This window comes from Aphelocoma coerulescens, chromosome 1A, assembly GCF_041296385.1.
Source record: "Aphelocoma coerulescens isolate FSJ_1873_10779 chromosome 1A, UR_Acoe_1.0, whole genome shotgun sequence".
NCBI lineage: Eukaryota > Metazoa > Chordata > Aves > Passeriformes > Corvidae > Aphelocoma > Aphelocoma coerulescens.
The window spans coordinates 31,259,036-31,275,268 of record NC_091014.1 but is presented as its reverse complement, the minus strand read 5'-3'; the positions used below and the strand labels follow the sequence as shown (position 1 = coordinate 31,275,268).

General features: G+C 39.5%; 1 protein-coding gene across 2 annotated transcripts in view; it reads left to right on the top strand.

Moving 5' to 3' along the window:
• NELL2 (neural EGFL like 2) overlaps positions 1-16,233 on the top strand; it is a 141,599-nt gene that overhangs the window by 101,483 nt on the left and 23,883 nt on the right. For both annotated transcript variants that reach the window (XM_068997901.1, XM_068997892.1), the window contains exon 15: positions 1,200-1,295. In XM_068997901.1, coding sequence (XP_068854002.1) covers positions 1,200-1,295 — 96 coding nt within the window. The remainder of the gene's footprint in view (positions 1-1,199; positions 1,296-16,233) is intronic.

Sequence of the window (16,233 nt, the reverse complement as noted above, 5' to 3'; positions counted from 1 at the left end):
CTCCACTGTGGAAGAAAAGTGCATCCCTTCCCTCCCTCCCTCCTCAATACTGAGAAGACAGTATGCAGGAGAAGGCTCTAAGCCTGTGTATTGAAAGCTGAGAAATGCACTTCTCTGCGTCCCTGGCTTGGGTGCCAGTGTCCTTCAAAGACACCTGGATACGCCTCTTGCCCCCGTGCCTTTGGCAGCTTTTCATGCACTGCGCTGCCAGCTGCACTCCTGTGCACCATGTACTCCTGGATCAGGAAACTTGGATGTCTTAGTGACAATGGTCTCACACCACAAGGCTGGTGTCTCAAAACTGGGAGCTGGATAGCTCAAATCTGTGACAGTTTTCTCTCAGATGAGCCGTAAGACCTCATCAGTGTTGCTGTTACACAGAGGAGCTGGAAACCAAAGCCTGGTATCTCTGGCTGGTTACAAATGCAGGGCTAGACCAGTGCCCTAAAGCAACTCTTTGTGTTGGTTATAATTTCGATCTGCCTAGTTTCACCTACAGTTTCTCTGGCCAGAGCATTTCCAATTCTATATTGCAGATGCAGTTAGAGCAGCTAACAGCTGCTGGTTTTCAATCAGAGCTGGTTGCATTTCTGGGTCCACAGAAATGGCTCTTTAAAGCATACACTAGTGGAGAAGGCTGCACCAAAATATATAAGTGCAGATTCTCAGACTGCAGCATGCCAAAGAGCAAACCCAAGGACTGGCTTTAAGCTGTAAATGCTAAAAGTTTTGAAGTTCTTCAGGATCCCTTGAGACAAAATTAGTATTTTTATTGTTTCTATTAAATTACTTAATAAAGGGCTGAGGTAGCCAGTTAGTTTAATACTCAATTGTGCCTGTTATGCTCAGGCCTTTATTTGGGCAGCAGAACAGACCAGCACTGCCCTAGGAAGATTCTGTTCCAAGGGAAGATGTTGTCTTTCACTTCTTCCCAGTGCACGCAAAGGAGCACATATGGGACCTGTTGTCTTCAGATGATTTACTCTAATCTCCTTCTGTAGCTTGTCAGCCCATCTGGCCAGTGAGGCAGGGGGGCCATAAACCATCTCTTTGTGACCTCTATCCTTAGGAGAAGGCAGTCTCTGCACTCAGTGCTGCACGGATGGCATTCCGTGCCAGCCTGCTAGCGGGCTGTGTCCACCTGCGGGATTGCCAAGTGTGATTCTCTTACCCATATATTGTGATTTTGCATTTTGCAGCATTTTGCAAAGATGGGTGTAGGAACGGAGGAGCCTGTATTGCTTCCAATGTGTGTGCCTGCCCTCAAGGCTTCACTGGGCCCAGCTGTGAGACTGGTAAGATTATAACTTAATTCATGATGAAGATAATCCAAGAAGGATGTTTGAAGTAATCCAAGAATAAAGAAGTATTTAAGTTTGTGCCCTGAAAGAGGAAGCTGCACTAAAACATTACTCACTTTTCTTATATGCTTCCCAAGAGAATATATTACAGCAATTCTAATTAGAAGCACATGGACTGCAAAAATTAGAACGTGAATTAAGACATCTTGGGTTTTGATGTTTCATAATTAATAAGATTATTATGGACTTGCTTTTCACCTCAAATGGCCTTTGGTGTCTCATATAAATAACAGATAATCTGACATCTGGAAATAAATTCGAGTAACTGATTACTTCTGTGCTGTGTATGTGTTCCTGGTTCAGTAACCCACCTTCATTTACAACCTTATTTGAAGACCTGTGAATAACCCAGCTTACTTAACTCAGTGTTAGGGCAGGTTTCAGTGTTACTACTGCTTTTACCTCCTTTCTCAAGCATTCCTTTATCTCTCCCTGTTACCCCTGAGGATGGCAGTACCACAAGGCTTTGTTTTAGAACTTTATTTTTTAAGTCTTGGATCTAATCAAATTATATTGCCCAGCAGAGTATATAGAGTGTTAATTCTTAGCATCTCAAGTGCCTGTAAATAATTTTTCAAAGTTCAGATGAATAGCTTCAGCACCTTTAGTTACTGCTGCAGAATTTTTAAATGCATTCTAAGCATACTTGCCTCCAGGAGGTAAAGGGAGAAAGCTCGCTTAGATTAATTGGCTTCTGTATGCCTAATAAAAGGGCAGTCTGCCACCTATGATTGACTATTGTTGCTGTTCTATATTGCCTTCAATAAATCTTCCAAGGAGTGGAAAGGAGGTCATTTGAGCAAGTATTGCTTTCATCTGACTTGTAAACATATCCAGTTTAATGAAAAACACAGACCAGTCTGAATTCTGTATTATCTGGTCTGTTTAAGAGGTGAAAAGTGTGGTTGTTTTTATTCTTCTGTATTTGAGCAGGTATTACCACAGAGTCCACGAGGGATGCTATGTGAAAAGCAGCATCCTAATTGCTCATCTATTTCTTAAAAAATGTTAAAAGAGCAAGTTTTCAAATACTGCTCACTATTTCACAGACTGCAAATACCATAGTACAGGGTACTAAGGTCTCTCCTTTGTAACACTGCTTGGAACAAATTGTATGCTAAGATAATGCTCAAGTATTAAAACAGTTAATTTGTTTTAGTAGCAGTTGTCTTATATGCTCTTTGAACCACTCCTCTGTTCTCAACTAAATATAACATGTATAGTTTTAAAGTGTGTAATCATCTTTTGCAGTTTTACACTCCTATCTGAAGTGTAGACTAGAAGCATATTTGCTTTAGTCTCCTATAGTCAGTATCAATAGCCACTATCAAAGAGAGACCTTACTGGCTTTTCAGAATTGATCCTGGAAGTCCTGTGTGTGCTCCCTTCTTTATAGGACAACCCAGGGACACTCAGTCCCCAATCCAGTAAATTCAAGTACCTTAAGATAACTTAAGTTAGATTAACTGCATTCAGCCCCAAGTGTCCTTCAAAAGAGTCTGAGCTCTGCTGTTCTGACTTCCCATCCTTCCTGCCCTTCAGGAAACATATAGGGAGGCAGGCAGAGCCTTGGACTACATCTTACACTTTTCTGTATACCTGATCTCAATGTTTAACATAAAGTTAGCATGGTGGTGACCTGATAACACATAGCTGGTGATAGTGTTATGATTTGGAGCCAATGTGTGAGCCCCAAACCAATTTCATAGGTCAGTTTTCTGAGGGGAAGACCAGCTGTCCTGTTTAACTTCTGTTGAACATGATATTTTTTTCCTACTGTAGAAATAAATAGTGCTAGAGGTCAGCCACAGGAGTACAGGTCTGGTCACCTCATGTGGATACTAATATGCAGAGAAGGATTGTCATCTACTTCTGCATGGCTTTGAAACATACAGTCTGAAATACTGTCAGAGTGGCAAATGGAAGAACTATCTGGTCGGTAAAGAGTAATAGCTGATTTTTTCTGAGACTGCGCTGTCAGAAGAATGGTGCTGTATCAGCCATTAAAGAAAACTGGAGCTTCAAACAGTACACATTCACTTGTAGTGAATGCAGCAGAGTTTGCTTCTCATTAGGCTTGAAATGTTTCAAGATGTTCGTACTACAAATAATTTATGCTGGAAGTTTCCCTTTGAACAGTCTCTGTATCTACAAAGGTGATGCAGTCTTCTCTAGGCAGATCTCTTCTGTTGCTATCACATACAGAGAAGGAGGGGAATTGATGTAAAGGTGCCAAATCTATTTTAAAATTGCACATTACTTATTTCTGTTTATACTACACATATTTAAAAACTGCTTATTGAAGAATCTTGGCAATTTTAATTTAAAATATACAGTTATGTAGACATGGTAAGCAGCTGCTGAACCTATGAATTAATTGCAGGAGATTGAATCCACACCCCAGCAATAACCTAGAAAATGCAATCATCAGTTCTTACTGTTTCCTTCTGTCAAAGGTGGTTTAAGAGTTCTGTTTAAATAATTTCTCAGAATCATAGAAGAGAAAGGACGAGGTTGGAAGGGACCTCTGGAGATCATCTTGTCTAATCCCCCTGCTCAGAGCAGGGTCAAATACAGCTGGCTTCTCAGGACTGTGCCCAGTTGGATTTGGAGTGTTTTCAGGGTTGGAGGCTCCATAAATTCTCAGGGCAACCAATTTCAGTGTTCAATCACCCTCAGAGTACAAAAAAAATTTATTTTCATTATGTTCACATGAAATTTTCCATGCCCCTAGTCCCTTTGCTGGACGTGACTGGGAGTTTCTAGCTTCCTTCAACACTGTTAGGTATTTATACACATTGATAAGTTTCCCCTCAGCCTTTTCATTTCCAGGCTGAACATCTCAGCTCTATTAGCCTCTCTGGTATGACAGATACTCTGCTCCATTAATCATCTTCACAGCACTGCGCTGGATTTGCTCCATGTTTCTCCTGTACTAGGGAATACAGAACAAGATCCAGCACTCCAGATAGGATCCCAGCAGCATGGAGTAGGGGGGCAGGATCATGTCCCTTGACCTGCTGGCAATACTCTTCCTAATGCAACTCAGGAGGCTGTTGGCCACCTTTGCTACAAGTGCACAATGCTGCCTCATGTTCATCTCATGTCCACCAGCATCTCCAGGTTGTTTTCTGTCAAGTAGCTTTTCCACTGTCCTACTGGTGCCTGAGGTTGTTTCTTAATAGTTGTAGGATTCTTAATAGTTGTTGCATTTCCCTCTGAACTTGATGATATTCCCAGTGGCCCATTTCTCCAGCCTGTTGAGGTCCTACTGAATGTCAGTAAAACTGCCTTATGTAGCAACTTCTCCAAATTTCGTATCATCTGAAAACATGATGAGGGTGGTCTCTGCCTTACTTTCCAGATATTAAGCAGTCCTGGCTCAGTACCTGATGTTTACCCAGGTGTGTGTTGATAAGTGACTAGTCTCCAAATGGATGTCAGACAGCTGATCAGAGCTCTCTGACACTAGTCACTCAGAAGGTTTTCAGTCCATCTCACGACCCATTTATTTACCCTGCACTTTTTAGCTTGTCTCAGGATGTTATGCGAGTATGAAAACCCTTACTAAGATAACCAACATGTACTGCTCTTCTCCCATTCACCAAACCTAGTAATCTTACTTTAGAAGGCTATCAGGTTGGTCAGGCATGATTACCTCTTCATAAATTGGTGTTGACTGTTTAAAATTATTTTCTTGTCCTTAATCTGTTTGGAGGATACCATCATCTTCCCAGAGGTGGGGGTGAGGCTGACTAATCTGTTGTTCCCTGGATCCTTGCCTTTTTTGAAGATTGGAGGGACATTTGCTTTCTTCAATTTCTGAGGAGCTTCTTTAAGTCACCATGACCTTTCAAAGACAGTTGAGGTTGGCCTCAAGTGACATCAGCCAGTTTCCTCAACATTCCTGGGTGCATCCAATCAGGTTTGATTGACCTGTGTTTTTTTTCCAACTTATTTAGATATTGATCCTTCTCCACCATGGGTAAATTTTCCACCGGTCTTGGTGATGTGGGACACCTGAAATCTTACCTATAAAGACCAAAGTGAAGAAGGCATTGAGTACCTCACTGTTTTGAATTTCCTTTCCAAAACCCATCTTTGTTTACTCAATCAGTATCTATACTTCTCCCAAAGCCTGAGAGGGATGATGCTGTCCATGCTTAGGTCCTGCCTATGCAGCCTAAACTCAGTGCAGCTTTTGCAAAGAGAAGTCCTGTGTAAGTAATGATGGTTTCATAAAATTTTTTGCTTCCAAAATGGTGCTTGTGGGGTGTCATTAGGAGCCACATCTCTGTTGGAAACATAAGAGGGAGAATCAACTGTTATTGCTGGTCGGTTGTTTCAGTGTGATGTATTTGCTGTGGAGTGTCTTGCAGTTAACAAAGCCCAGAGCTGTTACAACACCTGCAAATGATCTGTTGGGAGCCTTCTAGATTAATCATGGCCTGTGCCATGTGGAAATGGACCAGTGGAATGTGGCAGCAGATGGAAGAATCATGTGCAGATATATCAACCTACACCACCTTTTTAAAAAATTGGTATGAAGCCATAAAAATTAGACTAAAACTCATCAAGTCACAAAAATGAGTGGGAGAGTTTCTATGTGTCCTCCCAAAGGATATGGGTCGAGACCTTATTAATGTTGGGGATGCATTCATTGGCTTAGGGAGGTAGGGTTTATATATTACAAATTTTTGAAGTCTTAAAAGGCACACCAGCATTCACCAAGTAGAGCAGCTTTCTGCAGTGTAGAGATGAGACTAGAAAGCAAATCTAAAAGTATTTGTGCCTGGTAAACTTTTCAAAATACTTGACTTAATACTGTCTTGTTTAACTGCAAAATTATGAATTCTTCGATTGACATTTTTAAATGCTGTCCTAAATTGTGTTTGAAGAATGTTATATTTTAGAATTCAGAACAGGATGACTTTGTTAGATTTGCTTGATGTTACTTCAACTCTCCTTTAATTCAGTAACAGAGCTTTAAGAGTGGATTTGTTCTCCTACTATATATGCATATCTGCTAGTGTATGCATACAAGATTACTGCATTTTTGCTGCTTGTCAGCTTCTTTTTCTGAGTTTCCACACTTGATTTGTGCTTTGAGTATCTTGGACAGCTTTTAATTATGCATAAGATCCAAAAGTAGAGTTTTGCTACTGGTAGTGTTTTGATGTAGTTTTTGTTAACAGGTTGGCTGCAAGTTTTTGGATGGTTTGCTGCTATTTGAATTTCCTGCTAATGAATTGTCCTTGGTTATTGCAGGAATCATGTCCACCTGTTACCAAACAATCCATGTTAAAACTGCTGAAAATAAACTGGCAGACAAAGCTGTGTACCTTTGAAAGCAACAATTGAAAAAAATTTTAGCTTACAGATCCTCCATTAATTCAGCCATACGTTATTACTAACATTTGGCTTAATTAAAGATCTAACTGAGTTTATGGAAAAAAATAGCGAGTGGTGGATGATGGTGAGATGACCCTGTCTTACCTGAGCTCTTATCAGAAACAGTCAGTGCCAAGGAAAATACATTATTTGGATCTTCTCTGCATTTTTAATTTTTTGTTCTCCACATATGGAAAACTTCCTCTCATGGGATGTTGCTGAATCAAATTCTTGCAACATTTGTAGTTCAAAATACTGAAATACAACTCAGACAAATGATTTTGCTAAATAATTGTTATAGATCAGATCTTGTCAGTTTTGTGCTAGTTTCTGTATAAGCTAAATAATTAACATGAATGACTATTGCTCATTTCAGCAAGTCCAAATTAATTTGTTCATGTGCACTGACCATAATAATAGCAGACTTCAGGTTATTAAAGGCTATTGTTATTCCTATTCCAAAGAAAGCTTGAAAAAAATCTTCTCATTATGATTTCCCAGTTATTAGAAAAAGTATTTTATTGGTATAGGAAAAGAAGACTTTGTCAAAGTAACCAGAAAGCTTGTTAACTTAGCGCAGTTTGCAAAAACTGAAGTGTTTAGTACTTTTAGCATGACAAGAAAACTGCATCCATTTAAGGTCTTGATCCCTTGTGTTCAGTTAAAACAACCACAATCATCTTGTGGCCAGGTAGGCTCTGAAGGTAAAGCTGTGACACAAATGGTATTTGAAGCCTACAGAGTGTTGAATAAAGGCTTTAAGAACCAAAATTACTTTTGGCAGAATTCTTAAGAATTCTTGGCTACACTATCAGTAAGCTGTGAGAGTATCACAGTCAAAACTTTCTGAGCAACTCAGGTATTCATTTTCTCTGTTTTGTTTCTTTTCTTCTTTGCCTCTGTTTAGTGAGTTCTTTTACTCCAAGTTAGGATTGAAACACAGGAGACATAGGGTTTATCTTCGGACTCAAATGTTTATTATTTCTTATCTATAATACAGCAGCACAGAATGTGCCTCTGAGTTAACAAGGTGAAAATGGCCCCGAGTTCTAACTTCCAAGGCCTTTTAAAGTCCAACCTACCCAATTATGGAATGCCAGCTAATTTATTTTTACTTATAATCCAATAACTGACTGTTCATGATCCACACTGCGGGTTTTTTGAACCAATACCAGAACAATACCTGAACACCCAGATTTATGAAGAAGAAGGAGGAAAGAAGAAGAACTAATCCACACCCCAAATCTTCCATCTAGTTACATATATCTCAGAAACCTAAATTTTCTACATCTCTACATATTCCACCCAGTGATATAACTTTAATTACACAGCAACAGCCTCAGTGTTATCACACAATTTGGGAAGCCTTTCCCAAGGCCTCAGGTCAAATGCAGTGTGTTTTTGATCATTGCCTGTCAGCACTGAAAGACTGAAATTCTCTGAACTCAGGGTTCCAACACTCAGGAATCTCCCATTTGCTCAGTTTTATTGTTAAAATGAAGAATTAAATTACTGATAGCAGATTGGAATTTATAACAATAATACCAAAAGGCTCAAATTTGTGGTACACAAAGCTAGAGTAAGAGGTGTGCCCTTCATAGTCTAGGAGGGGAAGCCAGTTGTGACCTGGGATAAATGAGTGTAACAACAAACCCTGAGCAGAAAGGATTTTAGGGTTAATATTTTCTTTCTCTGAAATCCTTAAGGGGTTGCTGGTGGGTTTAGTGAAGGAAGAAGCAAAAGAAGCGAGCAAGAGATGTGGAATAAACATGAAGGCAGCACAGGCATGGACTGTCCAAAGCAAGAGTTATAGGAAGAAGGGACACCTCCCCTGTTTCATTAGTTTTCATAGTCCACTTGACTTGTTTGCTGTTTGGTGTCCTGAGTATTCAGGCTCCTGGTTTTGGACTCCCAAGTTAGAAACTTAGAAGTTAGAGGATACTTTTGTCAGGGAATGTTTTATTTACATTAAGGATCTGACTTCAATTCATAGAAATAAGAGAAATTTGAGTTAGTCTATAGAGTCTGGAAAAAACTTTTGCAAATAGTTCTTAAGCATGATTTGCAGCATAAAACATTTTAATAGATGCCAGTGTGCAATAGGAATTCATTATATTCTGAAAGTCAGGCCTTTGGAGTCACTGAAGTCTGGGATTTCAATGACAGTAATTTTCAAAGTTTGTGGGCTATTATAAACTTTTCCTTGGTGCAGGCAAAAAAAAAAAATTAGAAAAGAAAAAAAATTTCCCAGGGCAGAGCCCAAAGGAACTAAATTGTGCCTTGCCAAGTAGTTGAGATCCAGCTTGGATGCTGAGCTCCATGATGCTACTGCCCTGCAGCAGCACTGAGGCTTTGGTGTCAGATCCATGTAACCCAGAGCTCTGGCTGTGGGAGGAGGTGAGCAAGGAAAGATGCTGGAACTGACATGTCCAGCTCATTGCTGGACTTGGTTGCCATAGCCTTGGGGAATTATTGCCATTTTTCTTTCCTGAGTCCTTCCACATGCTCTCCATTTGGAAGGCAAGTCTCCTGGCTTCCTGCCCTGTTGAAATTTGGATATGTGGCATATTGGGTTCAGAGGTTTGGCCTTTCTAGCCATAGCTTAAATGTAGATGGAAACACAGTTCTCAGTATCCTGTTTAAACAGGCTTAACTTAAACTTTAACAGTAAATATCTAACTGCTCTTTATTCTTGGGAGCTGCATCTCTGAAATGAAAATACTTCTGAATTACACTTGCATTTAATTAATATCTTCTGTGGTTTCCATTGCAGCAGAAAGAGACAGGGTCCAGCTGCTAAAAATAATGCAATGGTTTTGCTGAGGATGTTGAAACATGCTTTATAACTTGCATCTCTGCTGTATAAAGTCCCTACTCAGCTTCCACAGGCTGAGTAATGAGTGGTCTGCATTACAGTCATGCCCTTCTCAAAGGGAGAACATGCAACATGCTATGTTGCATGTCAGCTGCTTATTTCAGAAGTAAGAACAGTGTTTGAGCTAGCCTTGGTTTACTGAGGTAATGCATCTAACTGGTGTGTTTAGTGTTGCCTGTAGGAAAAGCAGATAGTAGAATCCTGGGCAAACTTATGGGAAGAATCCTATAACATCAACTTCTGTGTCTTCTTTAAGCATAGCAACTAGCTCTAACTTAGACTAATGTGTCCCTATGATAAATTTCCAGTAAGTAGAACACTAATAAGGAATTTTGAATATATAATTTGTGTTCTGCAGTCCTATCACTGAACTACAGTTACACAATGTGAAACAAGCATCCTCAGGTAGAATTGTTTTGGTGACTTGAGGAGAGGTTAGCAGGATATGACTATATGAGGTATTTCCTTACAAAGCCATACCAACGTATCAGTCATCTGATTGATAACATTACTGCTTTCCTTGTGGTTGCAAAACTTTTAATGCTTTCAAAATATAAGGTGACTTTTGAAATTTAAACAAGGACTGGTAAGGAGTAGGCTAAAATTATCACAGTAATTTGCACAGTCAATTTACTATAATTTTTGTGTTGTCCAGGGTGAAAACTATTAAATTTTACCTTCTGAGCTACCGTAGGTAGTAGCTGTTTAGGCACTGTCTGTGCATAAAAGCAGTGACTCAAATACTGAACTGTGATCCCATAAACTATCTCATCCAATACCTTGGTGGTGTCACCAAGTCCATTCAGAATTTGGAACAATTTTTTTTGTTTTGACTTACCTCTGTTACAAAGAAATAGTTTCTCAGAACACTAATTCTAGGAATTTGGACTTCTGTACTGCTTACATGTTTCTGGTTAATTTAGTTTCCTGATGTACTGTGTAGGGCACAGTATATTGTATCTGTTCCTGACTGGAGATTAATAGGGAGAAATAGCCTCACTCATAGAGGGTGACTGTTCTAGGCAGACAGGCTTAATTTGTACTGTCAATTCTGATATTCCTAGAAAGTTTCTGAAAAATCTCCTTTGTCTGCTCTAGAGCAGAAAGTGCTTTTGATTCCTATATTTTTGTTTCTGTACTCCTCTTGATAAGCCTTACACAAATCATGAGGTTAGGAGCCATCATCTTTACAGCTTCTGTTCTGTTGACAAGCTATACATTAGTTACTGTGCAGTCACTTTTCCCCCTTCTTACATACACTATCCCAGCTCGGGCTTGGCCAGTGCCAGGTCTGTCTTGGAGCTGGCTGGCATTGGCTCTATCAGACGTGGGGGAAGCTTCTGGCAGCTTCTCCCAGCAGCCACTGCTGCTATAGCATCCCTGCCTACAAAACCTGCCCATGCAAACCCAACATAGCATCTGTGTTCCTTTTGTCTTGCCTGAGCATTAGTATGAAGGGCATGAAGTGGCTGAAGTTTATTCTCCAGCTCAAAAGAATTTGGAAGATCCTTTACAGAGAGCACCAGAAACTACAGCACAGAGTTTCTGCTGAAACCCTTCTCCAAGAACCTCTGCATGACGTTTTTTGCTCATGGAAAAAATGAAGAGATTTGAAGGGTTTTAGTCAGAAATAAGCATAGAAACCTGAGTCTGCAATGTTTACAGTCCAAGTATAGATTCAGAAAGGACTGTTGCTAAAAAGAGAAATAATACTGCTTATTCCTCAATAATGATAAAAATCTAGAAATAATAAATTATTGTCATTTCAGTTGTTATAATAATTAATAATTTCAGCAAACTTTAGCAAATTATGTTTCAGTAAAAGCCAAGTCTTTATATTTACTGTTAAGAGAAAGTTCAAAACAGAAAAAGAAAACATGATTAGCAATCTCAGAAACTGTTCAGCTAACCCCTGGAGAATGTCCCTTTCTTGCAAGGAATTCTCTATGTTAACAATGTTCCAAGTGTTAATTCAGGCTATGGAAAAATAGACATGTGCAGCCAATGGATGGGTTGAAAACTTGACATAAATGATATAGATAGCTGTTTGTGAGATTCTGAAACTCATCATGTTTGTGTACAAAACAACTTCCTGCTCTTCCCTTTCTCTGAATATTTTCCCTGAAAATGTATAATAATATGAAGTTAATAGCACTGCTGCTGGTGCTATATTAAGCTAGTCTTTCAAGTATCCATAAAAATTAAACATCCTAGAGGGCAGCAGAACTGCACAGGGACAATTATACTTTTACAAAAAACACTTGTGGTCTACATTATGAGACCTGTCTGAAACAAATAATGCAAGACTTCAATCATAGTTTCACAAAAACATAGAATGATTTAGATAAGAAGAGACCTTTAAGACCATCCAGTTCCAGCCCCCCCTGCCATTGGCAGGGACACTTTTCCCTAGACCAGATTGCTCAGGCCTGTGTCCAACCTGGCCTTGAACACCTCCAGGAATGGGCATCCACAACTTCTCTGGGTAGCCTCTTCCAGAGCTTCACCATCCTCATAGTATATAATTTCTTCATAACTTCTAATATAAACCTACTCTCCGTTTTCAAGCCATTCCCCTTTGTCCTGTTACTACATGCCCTTGTAAATAGTCTTGTCCAATCTTTCCTGTAAGTTCCTTTCAGGTACTGGAAGGCCACAATTAGATTATCCTGAAGTTTTCTCTTTTCCTGGCTGAACAATCCCAATTCTCTCAGCCTTTCCTCATAGGAGAGGTGCTTCATCTCTCTGATCATCTTCGTGGCCCTCCTCTGGACTCGCTCCAGCAGGTCAATGTCCTCCATGTGCTGGGGACCCCAGAGTTGGATACAGCACTGCAGGTGGGGTCTCTCCAGAGTGGAGTAGAGGGGCAGAGTAGAGGCTGAATCAGCTCCCTTGACTGTCTAATCATGTCTCTTTTGATGCAGCCTAGGATATTTTTAGCTTTCTGGGCCACGTCCAGCTTTGGCTTTCTGGGTCATGTCCAGCCTCTCCTCCATCAGCACTCCCAAGTCCTTCTCAGCAGGCCCAGCCTGTTCATCCCCAGCCTGTGTTGATACCAGGGTTGCTCCGACCCAGGTGCAGCACCTTGCACTTGGCCTTGTCAAACCACATGAGATTCCCAGGGGCCCACTGCTCCAGCTTGTCCAGGTCCCTCTGGATGGCATCCTGTGCTTCAGGTGTGTCAACTGCACCACTTAGCTCAGTGTCATCTGCAAACTTGCTGAGGGTGCACTTGATCCCTTCATCCTGGTCATTAATGAAGATATTAAGTAACAATGGCCCCAATATGGACAATCACTATCAGTAGGTGTCCTTGTGACCTCTGCGATCTATCTGTGCTACCAAATAAAGCAAGTGCAAGAGAAAGGGAAAAGGGTAGATGGTGGAAGCACTTTCTCCCCATTTTACAGATTTGGAATTAAACCACACAAGGAAAGTTGAGTAGGTGACAAAGTTTGCATAAGAATACAGTAGCAGAAGTCCAGGTAAGATGTGGGTCATCTCATTTCTCCTCCCCTTGCACGTCTGTTAAATACGGTAATCTCTGAGAGAAAACATGGTAGGATTTATAGCATATTGTCTGTGAGTGGGAAATTCAGTGAATTTGTAAAACCTAAAAAATCCCTTTGACCTTCAAGGAGGACATATTCAAAAATGGCTATCTCATTATAAAGGAAAAAAAGCTTTAAAAGTTGTCTGTGAGAGTAAACAAATGAGATCTGCAGCAAGCAAAGAGGCAAGCCCGGGTTCTGCAGATCAGATGCTTTTTACTTGGCTGCAATGTTTGAAAGGGAAGTCACTCTCCCTGTTCTCATCTGATTTTTTTTCAGATAAGAAAAGTAAGCTCAAAATGAGCAGTAAGACAAGGGCTGGTGACTTTAGAAGCTTGGAATGTTTAATTGCTTTACTTTACTTTACTTTACTTTACTTTACTTTACTTTACTTTACGTTTTTACTTAAAATTGTTCACCAAGAAAATCTTTGACAGACTTTAAACAAAAAATGCCTGGGTTGAATTTAATGTGCATTCTGGATTTAGGCATGAACCCTACTTACCTCATCCTTTCAGTTTTATAGCTTAAGATGCCTTGCTGCTTCATCCTTCTGTGTCTTTTTCTCCATTTTCCTTGCCTGACACAGTTTCTTGGGTGCATATTATTTATTTTCCTCCCTCAGAATCACCAGTTTTAAATCACAAAAGATTTTTTCTTTGCTGAAAGGTCACATACTGGTACTTATCTTTTTCTATTTATGTCTTTCTTTAGCTTGTTGCAACACTACAATCCTATATGTAGCAGCTTAAGAGAAAAAAAAAGGGGGAGAAAGAAACCAGGGAAGAAAAAAACTACAAAAGAGCTCTAAGGAGACAGGATTTTCTTGTTATTTGTGAAAAACATCAAAATGCATCCACTACTTATCTATTATTTGCTATGGGGAAAAAAGTCCTTTATTAAACATGAAAACTAAAATTTCAGCTACATTCTTAAGATACAGTGGGCTATAAATAGAATGTGAATAGTGCAGCTGGGCAGCATTATAATAGAATTTCCTTCTGTTATATAAGGGAGATAGGGATGACCTTCATCACTTACTGTAAGCTCTCTCATGAATTATGAGTCATTCGACTATTAGTGGAATTAAAATCTATAACACTGCCAATCATTGTCCTCTATCCCTATGGAGCTCTTCCTTTTGCTGTCAGCATGAGGACGTCTGCAGTCTCTGCACATATCATGCCAATGATGTGTTTATAGTCCAAGCAAAGGAAAAGTGATTTAGTTTTAAGGTGCTTCTACAGCTTTTTCATGTTTGTATTGAGAATATTTGTTGTTTTCTTGATGAGTTGTTGTCAACTGTAGCATGAAAGAATAATGTGTGTGGTTTTTTTCCTTTTTTGTGCTTCAGCAATTTTATACAATCTCTACATGATTTGAGAGTTCAGGAGTAGCAATGCAAATTAGTTGTCACTGGTCTATGGACTAAGAGTTGTGATAAGAAGCCACTGGTAAGAAAATATAGGTAAGAGTGTTTTAAACTTTAGCACACATATAGTATGTGCAATACCCTGACCAAAGAGTAGAGGACTACAGCAGGAGACCAAGCTCAAATCACAGTGTCAAAATGATTCCTAGTTCCTCAAACTTTGAGCTGCTTTGAGGTCTCTTTTGCTTGTTTTCCATAAATTGCCTCTGAACTAAGTACTTGGAAATTTACTGTAGTTATGAACAGAGCTGATCTGAAACAACCTTTTGCAAGGCTGAGAAAATGCTGGTTGCATCAGTCATTCATATGTGTAAACATCCTATCTCATGGTTATGATGTAGCTGTGTAACTTTCAGATGGTAGTAGGTATCTAAAACAGGTATGTCAATGTATTTCAAGGTATAAAAGTGTTTTTGCTATCTGGGAGAAAAGAAATACTTTTCTTTTTCAAGATAAGGCTAATGAGGAAACAGAAGCATGTGTTGCAGTTAACATGAGATGCTGTACTGAGAAGGATGAACAAAGTGAAAGCAAAACCATCTCTTTGTCAACAACTACAAATAGAGGTCCAATTCCTCTTAATTAGTCTTTCTAATGAGAATTGGCATAATCAGTGTCACACAATAGAGCTGAAAAATATATTATTTTTATATGACAATATTCCTGGATGCACCTAGTTCATCATGGCCAATTAGGTGCTCTGAATTTCAGTTGCTACAAATATGACTTCCTTTGATGATATTGGGTGTGCAATGAGAGGCATCATTTCAGTTATTGGTGTGATCTGTGATTGATCAATTTTCCACAACAAAGAATTGTTAGCAGGGCCACATGGTGAAGCAGTCAGTGGAAAATTCCTTTTGATAACATTTCTATCTAATTTTGGAGCACCGCCACTGCCACACATGAAATACCAACACGATTGAATTTCTTTTTGCTGGCATTTAGCAGGACCTATGGGGGTATGCAGAAATCAATGGGGGATCAGGAGCCTGGAAAATTGCATACTTGAAGAATTAATGAACTATAATTCTGTATTACATTCTCAATCACATTTTGCTTCCTTTTCATTAATGTAACTAAATTAGTTTTCCATGGACAGGGTACTTTATAAACTGCAATCATGGTCTTGCTGGGATTAAAAAAAAAAAAGACCTGTTATAATAGTAGCTATTTTTTCATGCAACATGACAGTTGGAAATTTTTGGAGTGAAGAACATATCATCTGCAGCACTGACTCCACCAGTCAAAGCAATTTTAAGATGATTTAACCAGAAGTTCTACTAGATCAGGAAGGTGTTGAGATAGAAACAGCAACTCCAAAGACATTACAAATGCTTTTTTTTTTCCCAAGATGGGCCTAATTCATTTTCCAGGGGAGCAGGGAGAGGAAGGGCCATGGTTTTCACCCTTCTCTGAAGGCGGTATCTGAGATACCTGGTGTTTCTAGTGATGTGTAGAGAAAGTTCTTTTGCTCATGCAACTGTGTTATGGTAGGATAGAATTGTGGGTTACTCCTCTCCTTGCTGTGTCCCATGGGCCATCTGTAATCTTGCCTTTTATGATTCAAACTTGTAACTGAATAAAATGTTGGGATGAAATTGTAATTAAAATCAAGAATAT